The sequence below is a fragment of the Durio zibethinus genome, chromosome 20 (genome assembly GCF_047325235.1).
Source record: "Durio zibethinus cultivar Kanyao isolate XHJ-2024 chromosome 20, ASM4732523v1, whole genome shotgun sequence".
Lineage (NCBI taxonomy): Eukaryota > Viridiplantae > Streptophyta > Magnoliopsida > Malvales > Malvaceae > Durio > Durio zibethinus.
Window position 1 is genome coordinate 5700187 of NC_143181.1, and position 22230 is coordinate 5722416.

Below are 22230 nucleotides of genomic sequence, written 5' to 3' on the forward strand. Positions count from 1 at the left end.
CTATAAAAGCAACCCAAATTTCATCAATCAGACTCACAACAAAAACTTAATACAATTTCCTCTCTTCTATATCTTGTGTTAGAGTTCTTGTTACGTACCAATCCTTGGAGGAGAAGGGTTTTGGAGGCACAATAATGAAGGTATGACTATTAATTATCATGTTGTTTTGTTCATTAACTAAAGGGTACTTAATCTCTTTTGCATTTAATTAACCCTATCATTTGATTAATTTCGAAGCTGAAAATATAATTCTTGAAAACAAAGAGTAACCTCTAACGCACATGCAAAAAGGACAGACAAATTCATGCATAGTATATTGAGTTAATTAGTCTATTGGAAAAAAGGACATTTTATATTTAGAAATGACTGAAGATTCCATGCCTGAAATAGTATCTATAATTTATTATTACAATTTTCATGTGCACCTCCCATGATGGGCATGAAATGAAAATTGGCGAAAAGAGAAAGGAAAGAGGAAGGGTTGGTGAGATAATTTATTATTAATTTGAAATTTAGTTTAATAAATTTATATAATTATTTTTAAGATATGTCATTCAACAAATAGTTCAAATCCCAACACTGAAAATTTCTTTTTTTTTTTATTTTTTATCTTTTGTTCAAAAAAAATACAGCATAGTTAATTAAGTTCGACCAAGATAATTAATGTTTACTTTTTATATCATACTATGGTATTATTTAGTCTGTGGTAGTTTAATTATTACTTGGTAGAAAACTACAACTATTACAAGTTACTAATTATGAACCAACCATACCCAAAACAGTGAGTCAGGGAGTCTCTGTAATGGATCATAAGACTGTTTCAAGAAAATAGAAAGTGGAGTTATGTCTTACTGTTGAAATTTGAAAAGGAGAATTGTAGCCTGTAGGAAAGTGCTACACCTTCTTGTCGGGTAACCCAGATAGATTTGTGGTATTTCTTATATTTCATAAGCACAAAAAGAGAGGCTGATAGGCTATGTTAAATATTGGCTATGGGGTGGGGAATGATGGGGAGGTATTTGCCAAGAAGCGCGTAGTCCATGTTATTTGGACCGCGTGCTACTTTCTGCACCTTTTTGTTCAACCCACAGCAGTTATATATACTCCACTCCCATTCCTCATTCTGCACCCCAAATTCAACTCCATTTCCTACTCTTTGTTTTTCCATAGCTCTCCATCTGGAAGAGACTTCCTTGCTCGGAATTCATTTGGGTTTTGTGACTCTTGGGAGGTGTGTAAAATCTCAGTGATAGTGAACAACAGTCACTGCCAGACTGGACAGAAAATCGAACTAGACTTGGATACATAAAACGCAACATTTGAAGTTTTTCGTGTATCAGGCAACGAACACAGGCTTATTTTTTTTTTTGTTGGTTTCTTTCTTTAACAAAGATGGGAGAGAACGGTGCTGGAAAAAATCACCTTCACAACAACCAAGTTTTTGATCTCTCCATTGATGTGCTTCAACAAGGTGGCTCCAAATGCTTTGATGACGATGGCCATCTCAAGCGAACTGGTAAGTTCCAGCTTCTAGGAAGTTTTATGACAAGATTCCTTTGCTTTTTGTTTGATTTTGTTACTTTTGTTAAAAAGTAAATTTACTTGGAATTCTACTTTTGTATAAAGTTCAAAAGAAAGGGAAAATGAAAACAACTTCTACTGTATTTACCAAACTCTTATGTAACTGTTTTTCATTTGCCAGGAACTGTATGGACCGCAAGTGCTCATATTATTACAGCTGTTATTGGTTCTGGTGTCCTGTCCCTGGCATGGGCTACAGCTCAGCTTGGATGGATTGCTGGTCCAGCAGTGATGTTTTTGTTCTCATTTGTAACTTACTACACCTCTACTCTTCTTGCTGCCTGTTACCGCTCTGGTGACCCTATTAATGGCAAGAGGAACTATACTTACATGGACGTTGTCAGCTCAAATCTTGGTAAATTAAATTAACTTTTCAATTGCATTAGCAAATAGGGTTCTTTCTAAACTTTTAAGCTTAACATCTTATTTTTCTGTTACTTTTCAGGTGGGGTTAAAGTCAAGATATGTGGGTGGGTTCAATACTTGAACCTTTTTGGAGTTGCCATTGGATACACAATTGCATCGTCAATTAGCATGATGTGAGTTTCCAACTTCAGATTTTTATTTAATAGAAGAATCTAATGATATTTGTTTTCTTGTTTAGCTGGTTTTGCATTTGTTCGAGCTAACAGGGTTTTTTTTTCACGTTTTTTGGGTTTTGATATAACAGGGCTATTAAAAGGTCTAATTGCCTCCATGCAAGTGGTGGGAAAAACCCATGCCGCTTGAATAGCAACCCTTATATGATTGCTTTTGGCATTGCTGAAATAATTTTCTCTCAAATTCCTAACTTTGGTCAATTATGGTGGCTTTCCATTGTTGCTGCTGTCATGTCCTTCACTTACTCAACAATTGGACTTGGTCTTGGGATTGCTAAAGTAGCAGGTATTAACAGCTTCCCTAAAGACACTTAAAAATGAAATTTTGGAAAATGAAATTGGTATGATGAAACTGATTTAAGGTGTTTTTGTTTGGTTAATTTCCCAGAAACTGGAAAAATTAGGGGAAGCCTGACTGGAATAAGTGTTGGAACTGTTACTCAAACCCACAAAGTATGGAGGATCTTCCAGGCACTTGGAGACATAGCTTTTGCCTATTCATACTCCCTTATACTCATTGAAATTCAGGTATATAACTCATTTTAGCAAATTTATCTAACTCAAATAACTTGTTTACTTGATAACTAAAGCCATAAAACTTGAACTTAACAATATGGTATTTTTACAGGACACTCTCAAGGCTCCACCATCAGAATCAAAGACAATGAAAAAGGCAACTTTGTTAAGTGTTGGAGTGACAACTCTCTTCTACATGTTGTGCGGTTGCATGGGTTATGCTGCTTTTGGAGACTTGTCCCCTGGAAACCTTCTCACTGGTTTTGGATTCTATAACCCATTCTGGCTCCTTGACATTGCTAATGCAGCTATTGTAATTCACCTTGTTGGTGCATACCAAGTTTACTGCCAACCCCTTTTTGCCTTCATAGAGAAAACAGCTGCAGAAAAGTTCCCAGACAGTGAATTCATTACCAAAGAGATCAAGATCCCTATTCCAGGCTTCCGCCCCTACAATCTCAACCTCTTCCGATTGGTTTGGAGGACACTTTTTGTGATCATAACAACTTTGAACTCTATGCTTCTTCCCTTCTTTAATGATATTGTTGGACTCCTTGGGGCTCTTGGATTCTGGCCACTCACAGTTTACTTCCCAGTTGAGATGTACATTTCACAAAAGAAGATACCAAAATGGAGCACAAGATGGCTTTGCCTCCAAATCCTTAGCATTGCTTGCCTCGTTATCACTATAGCTGCAGCTGCCGGTTCTGTTGCTGGGATTGTGCTTGATCTCCAGTCATATAAGCCTTTCTCAACCGGCTACTAGTGCAGTAGAATTGAACTGGTATCACACCATTCATGGACAGTTCAAAAGGCAAGGAAAACTAATCTTTCGGATTAAAAAGGTTCTTGTTCTTGTTCATATCAAGCCAGAATTGTCGTTGCTAATTACCTTTACTCCTATGCAGTTTCTTTTGTTCTCTACTGTTCAGCAAAATGGGGTCATGGGTCACTATTTCAACTTGTAACTTTCCATGTCAATGCAAAATGGAAAAATTTGAGCACAAAGTATTAAGATTTAACAATTTAAAATACAACGTGATAACATGACATAAATATAATATAATAAAAAATATATACGAAGTTGATACGGTTTAAAATCTTATAATGATTATATATAGATTTAATGAAACAAAAAAAAAATTTTATGTTTTCGTATTAACACGAATTATAATACGTTATTTTTGTATAAAATATGATATAAATACATAAATTTTAATACTTTAAATGACACGAATACACAAATTGCTACTGTTTTCCTTGAATTTATTGAACTTTTATTGTAAAATTAAAGCTAGCAATTTAAAAATGTTACTGCATGCCAAAATTACAGAACACTTTGTGGGAAATCCTTGATTTATTTTTTGAAACGATTGAAACTTGAAAGAAAAATGTCCTTCAACTTAATAAAAGGAAAAGGAAACCTGTTTTCTGTAATACGGCAACTCCATTAACACCAACACCATTGAAAGTGCCTATTTCTTCTATTCAATACTGACATCAGTGTTGGAATGGAATGCATCCGATCTAACAATGAAAACCGAAATAAAGGTCCAGTGATCAGATGGTGGGCAAGAGTACTAAAAAGTTGAACTGTGGCACACTTGTTTTGTGAGGATCAAAGAGATGGGTGATTATTACTAGTCATGACCATAAGGATCAGATTTTAATGGTTACTTCCCATCAATTAAGCCAGGTGGTGAAAAGAAGCTCGCTTTCAATAGCGCTTAAGAAATTGATCTTCCCAGTCTTGAAAGCAAAAAAGACCGACAGATTATATACTTTAACCCCGGAAAAAGCCACCAATTCAGGTGTTGTAAACACTAAAAAGTTGGAGAAACTGTCATTAATAACTAAGATTTTTTTATTATATAATGCTATATTCACTAAAAGTCTAATCAAGTATTTTGAGAAATAGCCTCAAAATATAATAAAAGACTTAATGTGATTTTTAAAATTTTAAATTTAATATTTGAATTATGAATGTCTTAATTAATGATATTTAAAAGATTGTTTGTCATTATATTGTCGTTTGAAACAAATTACATTAAAAATAAATATTAAATTATTTAATAAATTTATAATTTAAATATCATATTAAAAATTTTTAAAATTAGATATCACATAAAATATTTTCTTATAATTTAAGATTATTTCATAACATTAATCCTTTTAATTCTGTATCACGAGTAAAAGGCCAAGATAAATTCTTGTCATTTTGGTTCTAAACTAACAAAGGTTATCTCATGTTTCCTTCCACAAATTGATCCCTACGAATCCTACTACTATTATATATATGCATAAAAGGTCATAAATGATAACCCATGTGATGTGCATGTAAAGTTCCTGTTGCTGGTGATGGAAGTTAAGCGGCAGTAGTGACTAATCAGGGGAAGGACATAGCCGCCCCAGCGGCCAAGATGTGGCTTTTAGGAGCTCGTGAGTGGTAGGCCCCGGAAGAGTAGTGGGTTGTTAGTAGTCATTAGTGGGTCTCCTAGGGATTCCTTCTCCCACTTTGCCTAATAATAGTAAAATTTATAGGTTTCTTCATTTTTATATTTCTGTTTGATCTTGATTAACAGTGATAATGGAGGTTTAGAGAAGAATCTCCAAGAATAGGGCGATTCGGAATCCTTTTATGTTACTGTTTCATATTTCATTTTCAAATGAAGTAGTAGTTATTATTTGTATAAGAAATAAACATTGGTGATTAATTTTCCGAACCCAGTTATGATTTGATAATGATTCTTTCTTAACAAGAAGGGATGGACTGAACATGTAGCTACTAGAAATCAACAAATGATTCAGTGTGTCATTGACGTAATGACTTGGCAAATTTCAGGATTCTACACTTATAATTTCAGTATTACCATTGAAGTAATAACAACAGAGATTTCTTGGAAATTTTCCTTTTTTATTATTATATTAAACGATAGTATATTATTACTTCCAAGATACTTATTTGCAGAAAACTATAGCTTATTGTTACTTAAATGATACTTCTTTGCAGGCCAGGGCATTCTTTCGTCCATTTTTATTTAGTTAAGGGTGAAAATATTTTTTTAAAAAAAAAACCTTTAAATTATTTTATTTTTCTTAAATAAGTTTTTATATTTTATTATACTCAAATAACCCTTATCTTTTATTTCAAAGAAATGATTGCAAATTTTTTTATAATTCTCTTCAATCAAGTAAAAATTGACTCTTTAAATAAATAAAAATTATACTTCAAGCATTTATGTTAGCTAAAAGCTAAAAGTTTTATTTCTAGCATTCATGTTAGAAAAAAGCTAATGTCTTACATGCATAATGTATCATGTTAAAGATTTATTTAAATACAAATTAAAAGTTAAAATTTTATTTGAATACAAATTAAAAATTAAAAACTTATTTGAGTACAAATTAAAAATAAAAAGTTTATTTCCGTGTAATAAAAAATATAAAAACTTATTTAAATAAAGTGGAAAATCTCAAAACCCTTTTTCTTTTTTTTTTTTTGGTTATTTTAGCCTTATTTAAGCAATTGACCTCCAAGGCTCCAACTGCATCAAGCAAGTTCAAATTTGTAGTCCTATCAAGGGAACTTGAGGCAAGAAATACTAGCAAAATAGTATGGTCAAAGACAATACCATGCCTTTAACCTCTGCTATAATTGGCAGAGATCAACATTAAATTTATATATTCCACAATAATAATAAAGTGGCATCCACTTAAAATGAGAAACCATTAAACAAATTGAAGACCCAGACAAAAAAAAAACACAATTAATCTGAAATTACAACAAAGGATGCGTGTGTGCTTACTTAGTCGAAAACAATCAATGAAAATAATAAAAGTGAAATTAGAACCAGAAAACATGAAGAGAAGAAAAAGTTCTAGCATAGAGAAAAGAAATATATGGCCAGGTGCAGGTTCAGTAAACATTATGAAATCTACTTACTTCATGAAGATGCATTTATTTACAGTCATACGTGAAAAATTTTACTCCTTACCAAGCGCCTCGTAGCTTTAAATAGTAGAAGTTCCGTGACCAATGAAGTTCTGCTTGAATGGTGTGATCGCCACAAAACGATAACACTGTTGGGCCTGTTCTTGAATCTTTTGCTCTGAAATGAATCTGTATGACTGCCAAATAAAAATGACTTGACTCTTCAGATGAGATACCTTCCGGGTTTTAAGAAAGTTCTTCCTTGTTGAACTTGTTCCAAGCTTCCTGTTTCAATGCATATAAAATAAAATATGGAAAACATAAGAACTATTGTCAACAATAGTCTAGTAAGTATTTAGAATGATCAAAGTAAAAGATAACTATAGCTTATATTAAAATGATTATAAAACCAGATAACTAAAAATTAAAAAGAATGTTGTCTTTTCTCTTCCTTTCCTCCCCTTGAGTTAAGCCTATCTTTCTATTTGTTTTCATCCAAAACTCCCAAATGAACTACTTATTGGACATTGTAAGCTTGATGTTTGTTTGGTATCTTAGAAGACAAAGAAAACAATTAAAGACAGGATATCTGGCATCACACATTTAACTATGTACCAGAAAAGGCAGGAAACAGAAAACAGTTGACGTTTTTTGTTTTATCATGCAAAATAATCTATAGTTATATGTTTTAACTATATGAAACATTTTCAGATCAAAAGCAAGACCACAGAAGAGAACAGAGTGAAGGAAGAAGAAAAAGAAGACAAATGGTTGATATTAGAAAAACTGAAAAGGGAAGAATAGAGGTAGCACAAAACCTTAGGCAGATGTGAAGAAAAATATGAATCCATAAGAAGCTTGGGCTAGTAATGTTATGTAGATGGGTATGTAATAAACATATTAAAGACAGAACACTTTAGGTCTACAAACCAAGGGCAGGGCACGTTAAAACTCAGATGACCCATGTCCACATTGAGGACTGCCACCTACTACCAGCTACCAAGTGCTATCTCTGACTTTTCAAAATGAAAATTCCATCCCAATGAAACAAGTTTACTCAAAGACGAAGCCCTATGGGCAAGTACTTGGTAGACTAGACCCACCACAGCAAACATCAGAGTTTTGAACCTTGATCTATCTAGTCCTTCAAAAAGGACTGAGGCGATGTGGCCATTGAGGATACAACTCATGTTAAAATAAATAATTCCTTCTTGGTAGTAGTGAGATTCATACTGTACCTTGAGAATATCGAAAACCTTTTCAGCAATATATTTCTGTTCGAGAGTGGCACCTTTCTGCTGAACCTTATCAGGATGTACACATAATGTGGCCTTTCTATAAACCTTTTTAACAGAGCCAGAGGTTATTAAATCAGTCAGTGAAACTGGCTCCCAACCACATTCAGACCAAAGTACCTGTTTGTTAAAGTAAAAGGTTAGTCATGCAAAACCAAGAAGCCACAAATTCTAAACATTGAATAATGATTACAAAACATTAAACTGATAATTTCTGATTAGGGGTCAATGCAGAGACTAGGAAAATGATGATGAACACACCAGTTGCAATGATGATAGAAATGCACGCATATTGCCTTCCTTCCCCGCAGCCCAGCGTTTTATCTCAAAATCCATAGCTTCAGCAAGCCTCTATGAAAATTAAGATTATGGTGAACCATTAAGTAATCAAAATTCAAGAATTCATGACATATGATATGAAATTGGTACCAAAGCAGGTAAAATGCATATAAGCATGAAGAATTAAAAACATCATCTCTAATCTACAACTAATGCATCAATTGAACCACTTACATGCCTCTCTTCTTGCTCATTCTGTGTTTGACGATCACTCTGGTTCATATCAGCAACTGCTCTTGCCTAGCACAAAAATAATCCACCTGTTGAGCCATATCTTAGAAACAAATTATAATCTTTAAAAAGAAAAAAAAAAAAGAAGAGAAGGATATAACAATAAAGGTGCCAACAGAAGAGTTTGCCTGACATTTTTGCTAGAACATGATGCATATTTAAAATCAAGATGACACAGGTAAGTCTCACCACAGGCCCAAAATAGTCAGTTAGTCAGGTGAGTAGAATTTGAGTATCAAGCTCAAAGATGGCCAAAAAAGCATAAGATGAAGCATAGTGACAAACATCAAGGAAATCCTCATATGCAGGACACATTTTTATCACATTTTATGATTACTAAAACTGCTTTAATCACCAGCCATGGAAGAGCAAGAAGCTTGGGATTTCTTTGAAATTTTGTCCTGGAAACTTAGCCTTGAGCCTGGGTTGGCACCTCCTTGCTGCCCTTAGTTTGCTCAGTCTTCACTTGTGCGTGTCTATGTGAGCATGTAAGCATGAGTGTGAAAAAAAAACATGCATATCAATGTTGACTCATGTATGTACTTCTTTTCTCATCAGCGACTTTCTTCTTATACTTCTACTAATTTAATTTAAGCCCACCATTAAAGAATAAAAATAAGCTAAAATAAAGGTAAAATATATACACACCACTCGATCCTGGGTCCTCTGGTGACGTCCCAATCTGGCTCTTCGTCTTTGTTCACTTTCACCTGAAACTTCCTCAAACTCTCCAAACATTGGGGCAGCTTTTGGGAACAAAAATTGAGACAAAGATTAACATAAAAGAGATACGGTGCAAAGATAATTTCCAGAGCTAGAAATAGTCCATTTCAATATTTCAGCAATAACATTTATATACATTCAAAAATAAAAGAAAAGTCATCTATTCCCTTTGTCATGGTAGCAGAAGAAGCCTTCTTTGCAGTGGATGATGCCCCTGTAGATGTCTTCAGCTGTCTGTTGTGTATATTTGCATCAAACATGGGATCCTGAAAAGAATACAAGGAATTTATGTCAATACAAAATTCTGCAGTTTTCATAATCTGGTGGTACTTTTAACATCTATAGTGCTCACCAAAGTTGTTGCCTTTGACTTTGGTGCACTATTTGATCTGGAACTCACACCAAAAAAGGATTCCAGATCATCTCCTTTATTCTGTTGAGTCTTTTTTGCAGCATCTTCAGCTTCTTTAGATCTACTAGACTTATTATGCACTCTCCCCATGGCAAAGTCCTCAAGTTTGTCTATTGGAGATGCACCTGAACTCTTTACTGCATCATGAACCCTCTCAATGTTACAAAACTAGTGATGGAATGGCAAAAGAAGAATATACATTGACCTTTATTTTTGCTAATGGATGCAGAAGAACCTTTATCTGCCTTAAAAACTTGTGCTGGATTTGGGGGACGCCTCAATGATGAGGAACCATTTGTAGAACCACGAGGTTTTGTTCCTTCAGATTGATTAAACATGCTGAATTTTTCCAGTGGGTCTGTGGGGGCTTGTGAGGAATTATATTCTGAGCCCGAATCCGACTCTAATACTACAAATGGTTCCTCTGTTGATTTGAAGGTCGATTTGGTTGCCTTAACATTAATCCTGCATAGAAAAAAATGAAATTTCAAATAAAGATTCAATCTTTACATACTAACAACATAATCGTATTGAAAAGACTATGTTGCATATCCAACAGCAAATTTGTACACCAAATGTATGATAAAAGACCCAAGTTATTGCTGAAGACAAATACTAAATAATACATTCAGAAGCTTGTCTCCAAAAAAAAAAAAAAAATAGAGTCAGAAGATAATAGCTTCAATATCTTTTCCTTCCTAACTTGGACCACTAGCTCACTACTTTACTATTGCAATACTTCCTATGAATGTATGACACGTAAAAGATGGCAAGTGGCATAAATTTTATGTTTTAGAAGCCAAAAATACAGTAGTCAAAGTGATGGGAGCATTTTTTTAAGTTTACTGAAACTGTAAGGCTTTTCTATCATCATACGATTCCAAGCCCTTTCCCTTCATATCAATAACGTAAGTTTCATCCCAACTGCCCATCAAAGCAGTATGTAAGCTTTGTTCAGTTGCAATATTTGGAAATTTAAACATCAAGCAGTATTTACAACTGGTAGAATTGATAAAAGACAGGCTCCAAAACAATAAACAATGGTATATTAGCAGTATTAATTCTCAAATGGTTATTCCAGTTGTCCAATCAATTAACTTAACTTACTCTAAGTACTTCCTTAAGCTACAAAATTTTCAAATATGAGAGGAATAATACTTAACAAGGAAATTTTAGCACTTGAGCATTTGACTAAATGGTATGTGCATATATTCCCCCGTTCAAGGAGCAAGTTGGAATCCCCCTTCCCCACCCCAACCACCCCTCCCCAAAAAAAAGCAAATGTTAGAACACAAACAGTGCTCAAATCTTTCACTTGACGGTTGGATGGTGCGGAGTAACCTTCATGCATTCAAATTGGCTCAGAACAAAATATTACTCCTATATTTTATAGTCATAGAAACATAAATTAGAGCAGAATGAATTAAATGGATTCAAACATCATGAGTTTTATACCAATATTTATCTCCCTCAACAAAACATAAACACAGAGCCATAAAATTGCCCGTGTTTTATGATATCTTGCATTCTTAAAAACTTAAGAGCTACTGTATCCAAACTAATCCCCAAAAACAAAAATTTCATATCAGATAAAGAAACTATCGCAATCATGAAAAGAACTATTATCCTACATCCCACCAATGCACGATTTCTTAACTCTAAATGTCATTATTATTCATCTCCATTTTCTACAACACAAATAATACAGAGTCTAACAGCAGAAGATTCAGTTAAAACTTTAAAACTTAAACCAACACTAATCAAGCAGCAAAATATATCCATATATATATATATATATATATATATTCTTTTAAAGTAATTATAGGTACCTATTAACCGGAGCACTGCTTCCACCGAACCCGGGTATCAAATCATCAACATCAGCCTCATTTTTCCCCGATTCCCACGAACCATTCCTTCTAGAACTCTTCAGTTTCGCCGCCACACTACTAAAATCACCCAGCAAGTCACCGACCGAACCCTTTTACCTCGTGGACGAGGCAAAAGACCCAAAAATATCATCATTACTTGCGTATTGCGAGCCAGACATTCCTCCAAATAAATCATCAACAACGTAAGAATTCGTAGAGGAAGATTTCGGATCAGAATTCAACAGCATTGAAGCCAAATCAAATGAAGATCCATTACTACTATTATTACTCGTATTCTTCGTCGTGGGATTTCAAAAGCACCAAATTCGTAATCATAATCGTCGGGGAAACCAAAAGAATTTTGGGAGTTTTGCTTCGGAAAAAAGTCGTGATCATCAAGAAAAGAGCCGTTACTGGCACTCGAATTCCATGAATATTTTGAAGAAAAGGACGTGGAGTTTCTGGTCAAACCTGATTCGAACCCGAAATTTCCGTTGGTGGTTGCGGTGGCCGTGGAGTTGGATCGTTTGGCTTGCGACATTGGAGCCGATTTTCCTTGCGGTTTTAAACAATAGCGCTCTGTTAGAACGCCAAAGTCGTCCATAATTTCGCTCTCTTTATTAAAAAAAAAAAATCGGATCGGTGTTTTAAGTAAATCAAATATATGGGTGTTTTCCAGATATGAATTATGATAGATCCACGGCGAAAGGCAATCTAAAATGGAAAATTTGATATTAAAAAAATCTGTGAATTTGAATAGGGAGTTTATAGAAGGAAACCAATTTTTTTTTCAGAAGTGGAAATTAAGCTGAGAGAGAGATAGGCAAATGGCGGGAATTGGATAATAAAGAAAACTGGGAAGAGGAAAATTTTCAGGGGGGAATTTTGTGGAAGAAGAGAGGAAAAGTCTTTTCTCTGATTCTTCCCCATCTTTTTCTTCCTGTTCCTGATGGTTTTCGAGTTGGTGAGTCGGTAATTGTGGAACCCACACTCAATGGGTGAGTGGTGGGCCATCATATCCGGCCTTTTTTTTTTTTTTTTTTTTTCACTTTAATTTTAAGGGCGTTTACTGAAAAATAAAAACAATGTTGGGGGCGTTTAGTTCCGGAGGTTATATTCCGTTAAAAAATGATTTTTCTTTATCACTTTATTTAACAGATTTTAAGTAATATATGATTTTTATGTTTAGTTTAATAAAAAAATAAATTATTTGTGTTTATTACATAAATATAAAATTATTTAATGATATCTTCCATTAAATTATTTGTATTTAAATTATTTATTTAATACAAAAAATAACATAATAATTTTATTTTTATATATCACATGTGTAATTTAATATCACTTATATAAAAAAATAAATTATAATATTAATTCATGAATTAACAAATGATGTATAATTTCAAAGTCAAATTTTGGATAAAATATTATTTAAAATTTCAAGCATTTTCGCAATCTTATTATCCAATATAAAACCATATGGTACAGTCTTCTTGTTTTTCATCCAAATAATCAAAATAGAATCACAGGGAAACAGAGGAGAGCGATAGTTATATAGAAAACGTCAAAATGTTTAATAATGTGAAAGGGTCGTAGCATTGTGTGAGTGTCAGGCGTGTCCTGCCTCGATTGAAATTCGGACACTCACATTTAAATCATGCTATATACTAGTCTATTTATTAATTCTTTTAAATTTCTAAATTTCTAAAACTCCTTTTGAGAATTTTTTTTAATTCTCAAATTATAAATTGACTAATCTTAGATAATAATTTAAGAACACTAGTTAGAAAAATTCTTATAATAATATTCTTATATTAAATACAATAATTGATTATTAATATTATGAATTTTATAAAATTAAAAAAATTTAGTAGTAATTTCAGCAATTGATCTATTTTTATGAAAAAAATGTTCATGGACACCTTTCAAAATTAAAAAATAATAAAATTTAAAAAATATTTTGAATATCTTAACTTTTTTTAATACCTTTTTAAATTAAAAATAAATATCTTAAATATTTTTTATCTTTAAAATTAATAAATTTATTAATATTTTTTATATATATTATAAATGAACGAATTCAAAAAAAAATTTTGAATCCATTATATTTTCTCTTTTTATTCGTTTGTTTTTGGTGGAAACAACATGTACGGTAATCAAAGCATAAAATAGAATCCCATAAGAGCAAAAGCTAGAAGTACAAAAAAAAAAAAAAAGTACTAACTACAGAAAACATTGATTGTACTAGCTAAGATGCGAGCCTGCCTGGTTCTTGCCATTGTTGTCGGCTTTGGCTACGACAAAATGACACCTGGACGCAACAAATCCAAGCCTATGCTCAATGAGTAGTGCATTTTTTTTTATTATTCAAACAGTTGTATTCCAACCCAACATCTCCAATGTCAAAAAAAAAAAGAAAAAAACTCTTTTTACTTTGTTTTTGCCTTGGGAATTGGAAGAATGGAAAAGAGCTAACTTTGCTGCTAATTGCTAGATCAAAGGATCAGATTCTCGATCCAAATTTGAAAGTTTTGTTCCAATTTTAATAAAGTTTAAATAAAAAATTAAAATTTGTTAAACAAATTTAAACATAAATTTTAAATACATTTAAATTTTAAAGAAAATATTAGATAAATATTTAAAATTTGAATTTAATTCAATTTTTATTCAAAATCATATATATAAATTAAAATAAAAATTAAATATTTTTAATTTTTAATTTTATTTAGATATATATAAATTAAATATAATTTAATTTAATTTAATTTAATCATTTTTTAATTATTTTATTATATAAATTTAAATTTAATGGATGTGTTTAAAATTTATTTTTTAATTTAAACTAAATTCGAAAAAAATTTTAAATTTTAAATTTTAAATTTAAAATTAAAGTATTAATATCAACAATATATAAAGTATTAATATCAACCCGACCTACCCAATCTCACCCGGCCATAAACACCTCTGCTTTAAATCAAGTTTTGGTAATTGTCAACAATAAAATTTCTCTTACTTTCTTAAAGAACAACACAAGCTGCAGCCTAAAAATTAGACTTTACATCCCAACAGCATCTCTGAACTTAAATTATGATTTTTTTGTCTTTGGTATCATACCACAAAGGCAATAGCCCATTCCAACCGCTATCCAAGGGAGATGTCATTGACTAGTTGATCCATTAAGTTTTGGTAACCTACTGCATCAATTTCAAACCCTTTTTTTTTTTTTTTTGAGAGAAAATAAGACAAACATATATAAATTATAAATTTTTTATAAAGAATTTTGTAGCTTAAAAATAAAAAAAATTTAAATAATAAATTGTAAAATTTAAATTTATTGGATGCTGTCTCTCAAATTATTATTTTAGTTAATTGAATTAAATTTTAAATATAATATTTTAAAGTAATCGTGAATTAAAATTTGAGTTTAATATGTTCAAAATTTTGCAGTTTGGACATTTAACCGACCCCGTGAGCCATGGCCAAGGGCTCAAGTCTTAATAATAGTAATGAACTTCATGAAACAAAATTTCAGGACTAGATTTCCCACTATTACTACATTTTACACTGACTTTGACCACCAACAACGTATCAAACTCTTAAACCGTGTATTTGACCAGCGGCGGCCAAGATTGATAGTTCTCCGCTTAAATAACCAACCCTTTATAAAATCAGGTCCAATATGTCCCAACGCCATTGTTTTAGACAATATCACATTAGGAATCCAACATGGGAAACTCCCTTTTCTTTACCTCCTTTCTCTTCCTCTTTTTCTCCACCAGTTTTTGCATTGATTCAAACATTTCTTCATGTCCAACTGATTTCAGTTATGTAGAAACCTTCCCATGGGACAAGTCCACATGCTTCGACACTAATGGAACGCAGTGCTGCCAAGCACTCATCAGTCTCTTTGGCATAGGAACTGCCCAGCATCTTAAGGCGACCTCCATTTTTCAGTTACCAAATCCAATGGCTGCATCTTCTTGTGTGTCTGATTTTCAGAACAAGCTTGCTGCCTTGTCAATACAGCCATCTTTAGTCACTTCTTGCATGCAGAACTCCAACCAGTTTGTTAGCAACATTTCAAGTTGTGCTGGAATTATAACAATCCAAGATTGGATTGAAAAGGTTGGTTCTGTGACTTTATTAGATACTGCTTGCAAAGGTGATGTGACTGGGCTAAAGTGCAGATCCTGTGTTGAAGCTGGCAACAATGTGTTATCCAAGTTATTGCGTCTTGATCCAAATGCCACAAAATGCTATGACTTCATCGTCTTGTATGCTATTGGTGTTATTAATGATTTTGGTCCAAAGGATCCTGGCTCAGCCGGCTGCATACTAGGCTTACCATTGGATAGCTCAGCAGAAAAGAATCCAAAGAAAAAATTAAGCAGCGAAACGTTGCTAAGATTGGTTTTTGGTTTCTTGGGTGCTTTTATTGGTGTTTTGCTTGCTTTTACGCTAATTGTCTTGTACAGGAAATGGGATAAGAAGAACAGGAGAAACGCCCCTCATAGAAGATTTGTTAGCAGTTTCAGGGCAAGCGTCTTACCAAATTCAGGTGCCAAATGGTTTCGTCTGTCAGAGCTCGAACGAGCCACCAACGGATTTTCTCAAAAGAATTTGGTAGGCCAAGGTACATATGGAGTTGTGCACAAAGGAACTCTTGCAGATGGTACTTTGGTTGCAGTGAAACAGATTCTTGATTTGGACTCAAAAGGCGATGAAGAGTTTTCCAATGAAGTTGAGATCATAAGCAAAATAAGGCACAGGAATCTTCTTTCTCTTCGTGGTTGTTGTGTCACAAGTGACATGGCGAAAGGTAGAAGAAGATATCTTGTTTATGATTTCATGTCGAATGGCAGCCTTGGTGAGCATTTGTTCAATGATTTTAGCAGGCTGCAACTAAGTTGGCCTCAGCGCAAGAATATAATTCTTGATGTGGCTAGGGGTCTAGCTTACTTGCACTATGGAATTCAACCATCCATTTATCATAGAGACATTAAGGCCACTAACATACTTCTAGACTCAGAAATGAAAGCAAAAGTTGCCGATTTCGGATTAGCGAAGCAGAGTTTGGAAGGGCAGTCTCATCTCACCACCAGGGTTGCTGGCACACATGGTTATTTGGCACCAGAATATGCTCTGTATGGACAATTAACAGAGAAAAGTGATGTTTACAGCTTTGGAATTGTGATTCTTGAAATTATGAGTGGAAGGAAAGTACTTGACACATCGAATTCATCCTATCTGTTGATCACGGATTGGGCTTGGAAGCTTGCGAAATCAGGGAACGTGCAAGAAATTTTGGATGAATCAATAAGAGATAAAGGGCCCAAAGGGGTGATGGAAAGGTTTGTTCGGGTGGGGATTCTTTGTGCTCATGTCATGGTAGCTTTCAGGCCAAAAATTGCTGAGGCTCTGAAGATGTTAGAGGGTGATATTGACATTCCCAAATTGCCAGACAGGCCATTGCCACTTAGTCATGAGTCCTTCAGATCGTCCTTGGGGAGTAGTGCATCAACAAGTAATAGATCAAAATCTAGCTCAAACATGTTCATAGTATAGATTGATTCTGTTCTTGGGGCTAGGCTTGGAAAGCCACCGCACCAGCCACCATAGACAAATTCTAGGCATACAAATTGCCATTGACCCAAAACTCGAGTGGATTCATGGATTAGAAATTAGGATAACAAAATGAAAAGTATACATAGTTGCCCAATAGTCAAATTAACTAATCTTATTAGCCTTCGTTCTTTGCTATATATGTATCTTGTTCATAAGTTTCCAATCAAACAAGTTACTTATGAGTTTTCAATTCAAACTTTCAAAGATGGTTTTGAGATTGTCTTGGTTTCAAGTAACCATGAGCTCAACAAGTCAAGGCATGTTATTCTTCGGATTAAACATTTTCTAGAGTAATTAATAGTAGTTAATTACACGTGATTTTGGTGCAATGTTTGAATTTTTTTTTTTAATGAAATACCTTTCTTGTATTGACGATGGTGACAATTGTCAAATTTCTGCCTTTATTTTTATCTTTTTTAATTTAGCTGCAAGAGATTTTTTAACTTCACTCAATACATCCCCCCTTCAGATGATTAAAACAGACTTACCTACATCATATTTAACAAACTCATAAAAAATAATTACCTTCTTACCATCTCCAAACCAATTTAAATACAGAAAACAAAGACTAGCACACTCTTTAATCCAATCATCCATTAGGAAAATTTAATACAACGCTTCACCATTTTTTATAACCATTCGTTCGGGAAATTTAATATAACGCTTCACCTCATTCTCAGTTTACTTTAGAATCTTGAAGTCAAGATCCGTCTACCATGTGTAGGGGCCATTGCCATGTTTACCACATTTATCAATATGGCATGCACACACACTCATACACACACTCCAATTCACAGTTCAAGGCTCTTTAAGTTCTTCAACCCATCTTCACGTTGCCATCCGTATCGCCATGCCAGCATGATCATGCACCACCTATTTGCTTGCATTCAAGCGGGAATTGACTAGTACTTTGGTTTCATTAACTTCATTATATTCTCCAAAACTAATTTAGCCAGCACAAATGGCACCAAAGCAAAATAGACAAGAAAACAATATCGATTCTCAAAATTCTTCATCAAATGAAATAAAGGTGAGGGAGGGAGTGGGGAGAAGATCTGTGTCCCATCCACCCATCTATAAGTCCTTCAGAGCCAATAACAAGTGACTAGCAGTAATGTTGGCAAGAAAATTTCTAAATTCACATAATTGATGACTATTAATTACTACTAGTCCACAGGAAGGTAACATTCTAAACAAATATCTTTTCGGTGAACAGGAATGATATTTCAACTCAGTGCCTCTTTGTTTTCAATTCACTCTTAGAAAGCATCACTCCTGAAATGTTGTTTATCTCATAAAGTAATCCAGCTGAGAACAAGAAACTGCATTGAACACAAAATATAAAAACAGTCATTAGTATATACATTTGTAGAACACAATGCTGATTCGCCATTAGTTGTACCAATCATTTCATATTATTTGTAAATTTCTTTTCACAAACTGAATGTTTCATACCAAGCAAGCTGTGCTTGTTTCCCATAAAAAAAGCATTTCAGGTTTTTATCCTCAGATTGGCCCTTAATTTTCACAGCATGGAACAAACTTATTAGGAATCATCCTTTTCCTCATTTTTCATGTGTGTGACTATAAGCCTACAATTTGTCTAAGGTTCAAACCTATCACCTTGGCTCCACCATAAGTCTATGAGAGACATGTTTAACAGTAACTACCACTTTCTCCCTGACATTGGGTTGCTTCTTTATTATAAGTGGATTTGATAAACATGTTCTTCCTTCCACATAATTTAAACTTACCAAACCATGCTGTTAATGGATTTAAAAAATTTCTCATGAAACAAGCATGGCAGGAACATGCAGTAAAATGAAGATAGAGTCACATCTTTAACATTACCATGTTGTGATACAAACTCGGTGAACAGTGCTAGCAGCAATCAGTGCAATGGCTTCCGCTAATATGACTGCCAAAAGGAAAACAATAAGAGCAATTCAAGTTAAGCCCTTTACCAAACAACAAATTCTGTAGCAGAGTACCCAATGCATTGTAAAATGTGCTAGAAAATAAACAGTGGTTTCTTCCCATAAAAAGGTTAATGTCAGATTCTTCACTGGTGTTGACAACACAAGGAAATCACAGCTTTTCAATATTAAACCTTCTGAGCTTCTTACTAATGTTTAATTTTCAGTAGTGAACCTCATGGAACATGAAAGTACAGCTACATGTGTGCAAACTTAATTGCAATAGATTAAGCATCATGGTATGCATGCTACATTTTCACCAAGGAAAGTGAAATGGGCAGAGCACAATAAAAGGTTAAAGATTCATTCTTTCTGACCTTTGTTAATAATAAATAATCATAAAAACCTAAAAAAAAAAAAGAAGAAGCCTCTGTGTACTTACCAGCACCCCAGCCAGTCCTTATCCCACATGCTTCCTGGAAATTCCCAATGAACTGAAATAACAAAAGTCAAGAAAAATACAGATTATTATGCTAATCAAGTTTTATAAGTCGCACAACTGAATGTTATTCGGTTTTCAGAGCTCAGCTTGTAAATTTGGAGTCTACATTCTACAACGTTGACAAATACATCATACAATCAGATTAAAACCATAAATCAGAAAATAAAACGGCAGATTGCGTATCATGGTGATGAATTAATAAGAAAAGGAGTCAATTTGGAGCATCTAGGACTCACTGTTAGTGACACAAGAAACAAGAGGGAGCTGATGAATCCTCCTAGAATTGTAAACAGCTCCGACGACGCTAACTTCCCTCGATACATCTCTTGGAGCGAGAGAATGACAGTAAATAGAAGAAAGGAATACAGCATCGAACTCCCTGATCCTGCCATGGCCTTCACGTTGCATTTCAAAAAGAAAAGATAAAAAATGCTTCAGAAACACTCTTAGGAAATAATTAACAATCCGGAAACATGAGAAATTGAAATGTGGAACGTAGATAAACCCTAGTTGAATGATTATCCTATTAAAATTGGAAATCGGCTTCACAATCCTATAAAAACGGATCAAAGATAAAACACAACAATTGAAGAAATTGTAGTAATATAAATCAAAGGGAATTTCGAAATTTATAAATTTCAAGGATGCACCTTTCAAACCCTAGCTACGCCCGATCCCTCCCCGTTGCGCTGCCGATTCGTCAAAATCTCAAGGGAAGAAAAAATGCAAGTTAAAACTTAAAAGCAACCACTGGGCAGAAGTGCAATTTGGTATTAATGAAATTATCGGGGTAAAAATGTCAAAATATTCATTTTGGTCAAACAGAAACGGTGCGTATTAAGGGGCATTATTTTGTTAGAGGAACAACCTATACTGTATAATTAAAATAGTTTTCTTAAGATTACTATATTACCCTTCCAATTATTTGACCATTGTTTGACTCAGGATCAAAAGTACAATAATACTAATTTTAAACCCATGTTATGCGCAAAGAAACAAATCAATTATATTTTTTTACATGCATAATTATTTAAAAAGTAAAGAATTATTTATTTAAAAAAATAGTATATTATACTTAGAAATTTTGATAAGAAATTATATTTTTATAATAATATATAATGTTAAAAATCTCATTTTATAATATGGATGATGTGTGTGTGTGTATATATATATAAAATATAAAATTAAAAAGTTTTAATATTGGTGTAAGTTTATCTCTTTCTATATATATATATATATATATATATATATATATAGAAAGAGATAAACTTACACCAATATTAAAACTTTTTAATTTTATATTTTTTTAAACATTAATTTCAATATGTCTAAGGGATAAAATTATGCTTTTTTTTATTTATCTATTAAATTTATGGAAATCAATAATAAAAAAAAGATATAAAAAGATGTAAAACTTTTTTGATATAACTTGATTCCTCGTATTATTTTATTTAGAAGAACTTAACCTATTGGTATCTATAAATTAGTAGTTTAATATTCATATTTATCTCATTTTTATTATAAATTTAGAATTTAATAGATACAATTGAATTAAAATTACAACACATAAATTTTCAAAAGAAATTAATGAGAAACAATTGTTATGTATCAAAACAAACACCATATTTATTTGATTAGAGAACCTTTAATCAAAATTAACATTTGATTGACCTAATTAAGAAAATTATTTAAATACTTTAAATCAACATAAGATTATAAGAAAAAAAATCAATGAAAAAAAACCAACTATTTATTTTAAGGTTTAATTGTTTTCTTCAAAATTAGAAAAGTTTTGCAAAATATTTTTTGAAAATAATTTTTATTGACATTTTTTGGGGAAAATATAACACAAAAATTTAACAAATTTATAAATAGAATTTAACTGGCTAAGACAAAAGAATTATTTTGACACTTATTTAACAAAATATTTTTAGCATATGCAGTTGTATGAATTGAAATATAAAAATTAGAATACAAATATTATAAAAAAAAAGTGCATGATAAAATGCTGAAAAAAAATTATATTGAATCAATGTTTTTGAATTATTTGGTGAAAATAAGTATATTACTTACCTTATAACTTGTATAACTTATCTTACTATATATCATCAAATTAAAAATAAAGAGCTACTTTTGTCTTCTAATAATTTTCATTAATAATAAATTTTATTTGATTGTTTATTATTTATCATGTTGGATATTAAATAGCAAAATTTGTCTAATAGCAAAATTTATCTAAGTTATTATTTAAAAAATTTTTAAATTATCAAACAATGATGTATATATTAGAAAATACACATTAAACAAACCACATATTTCTTATTTAATTGTTTATTTAATAGCATTTGATTTAACCACGACCAAATAGTTGATCATGACAAAATTGTTGACAAAAGGCATTCATTCATAGCATAAGTGAAAGCGATTAATATCTTAATTTTAAAATTATGCTATTGTACCAAAAAAATTTTGCTGTTGATTCATGCTAATTAAGAAAATTAAACAAAAACTATATATAATAAAATAAAACCAAATATATTAAACATAAATAAATGTGATATTAAAAAAACTATAAATTGAAGGTAAAATCGTAAAGTGAAAGTAAAAAAAAAAAAACTTATGTTTTCTTCTTTGTTTCATTAAATATGAGATTTTTATTTTGTTGTATTATAAAAATTTTAAATATAATATT

At 32.3% G+C, this 22230-nt stretch overlaps 3 protein-coding genes and 1 pseudogene across 4 annotated transcripts; 2 read left to right on the forward strand and 2 right to left on the reverse strand.

Annotated features, from left to right (window-relative positions):
* On the forward strand, positions 1 to 3616 carry LOC111314989 (amino acid permease 3-like). The gene is made up of 7 exons (XM_022916602.2): positions 1 to 140; positions 1393 to 1516; positions 1703 to 1936; positions 2027 to 2120; positions 2252 to 2466; positions 2569 to 2708; positions 2809 to 3616. The coding sequence occupies exons 1-7, from the start codon at positions 135 to 137 to the stop codon at positions 3460 to 3462; spliced, it is 1467 nt and encodes a 488-aa protein (XP_022772337.2). The 5' UTR covers positions 1 to 134; the 3' UTR covers positions 3463 to 3616.
* A 2901-nt stretch (positions 3617 to 6517) lies between these two features.
* Positions 6518 to 12423, reverse strand: LOC111315661 (auxilin-related protein 1-like). 2 transcript variants are annotated; one of them, XM_089749480.1, is made up of 9 exons: positions 11454 to 12423; positions 9860 to 10089; positions 9565 to 9761; positions 9349 to 9478; positions 9138 to 9235; positions 8433 to 8498; positions 8181 to 8270; positions 7863 to 8039; positions 6518 to 6909 (listed from the first exon to the last, which is right to left on the reverse strand). In XM_089749480.1, exons 2-9 carry the CDS (start codon positions 9960 to 9962, stop codon positions 6871 to 6873), a joined length of 900 nt encoding a protein of 299 aa, XP_089605606.1. In that variant the 5' UTR covers positions 9963 to 10089; positions 11454 to 12423; the 3' UTR covers positions 6518 to 6870. The 2 variants fall into 2 exon arrangements, with proteins under 2 accessions (XP_089605606.1, XP_022773292.2); XM_022917557.2 differs by lacking the exon at positions 8181 to 8270.
* Positions 12424 to 15177: 2754 nt separating this feature from the next.
* On the forward strand, positions 15178 to 17257 carry LOC111315662 (putative receptor-like protein kinase At1g11050 pseudogene; annotated as a pseudogene).
* Positions 17258 to 18098: 841 nt separating this feature from the next.
* LOC111315663 (uncharacterized) lies at positions 18099 to 20310 on the reverse strand. The gene is made up of 5 exons (XM_022917561.2): positions 20189 to 20310; positions 19775 to 19933; positions 19479 to 19530; positions 18972 to 19038; positions 18099 to 18442 (listed from the first exon to the last, which is right to left on the reverse strand). Exons 2-5 carry the CDS (start codon positions 19928 to 19930, stop codon positions 18352 to 18354), a joined length of 366 nt encoding a protein of 121 aa, XP_022773296.1. The 5' UTR covers positions 19931 to 19933; positions 20189 to 20310; the 3' UTR covers positions 18099 to 18351.
* Positions 20311 to 22230: the final 1920 nt, after the last annotated feature.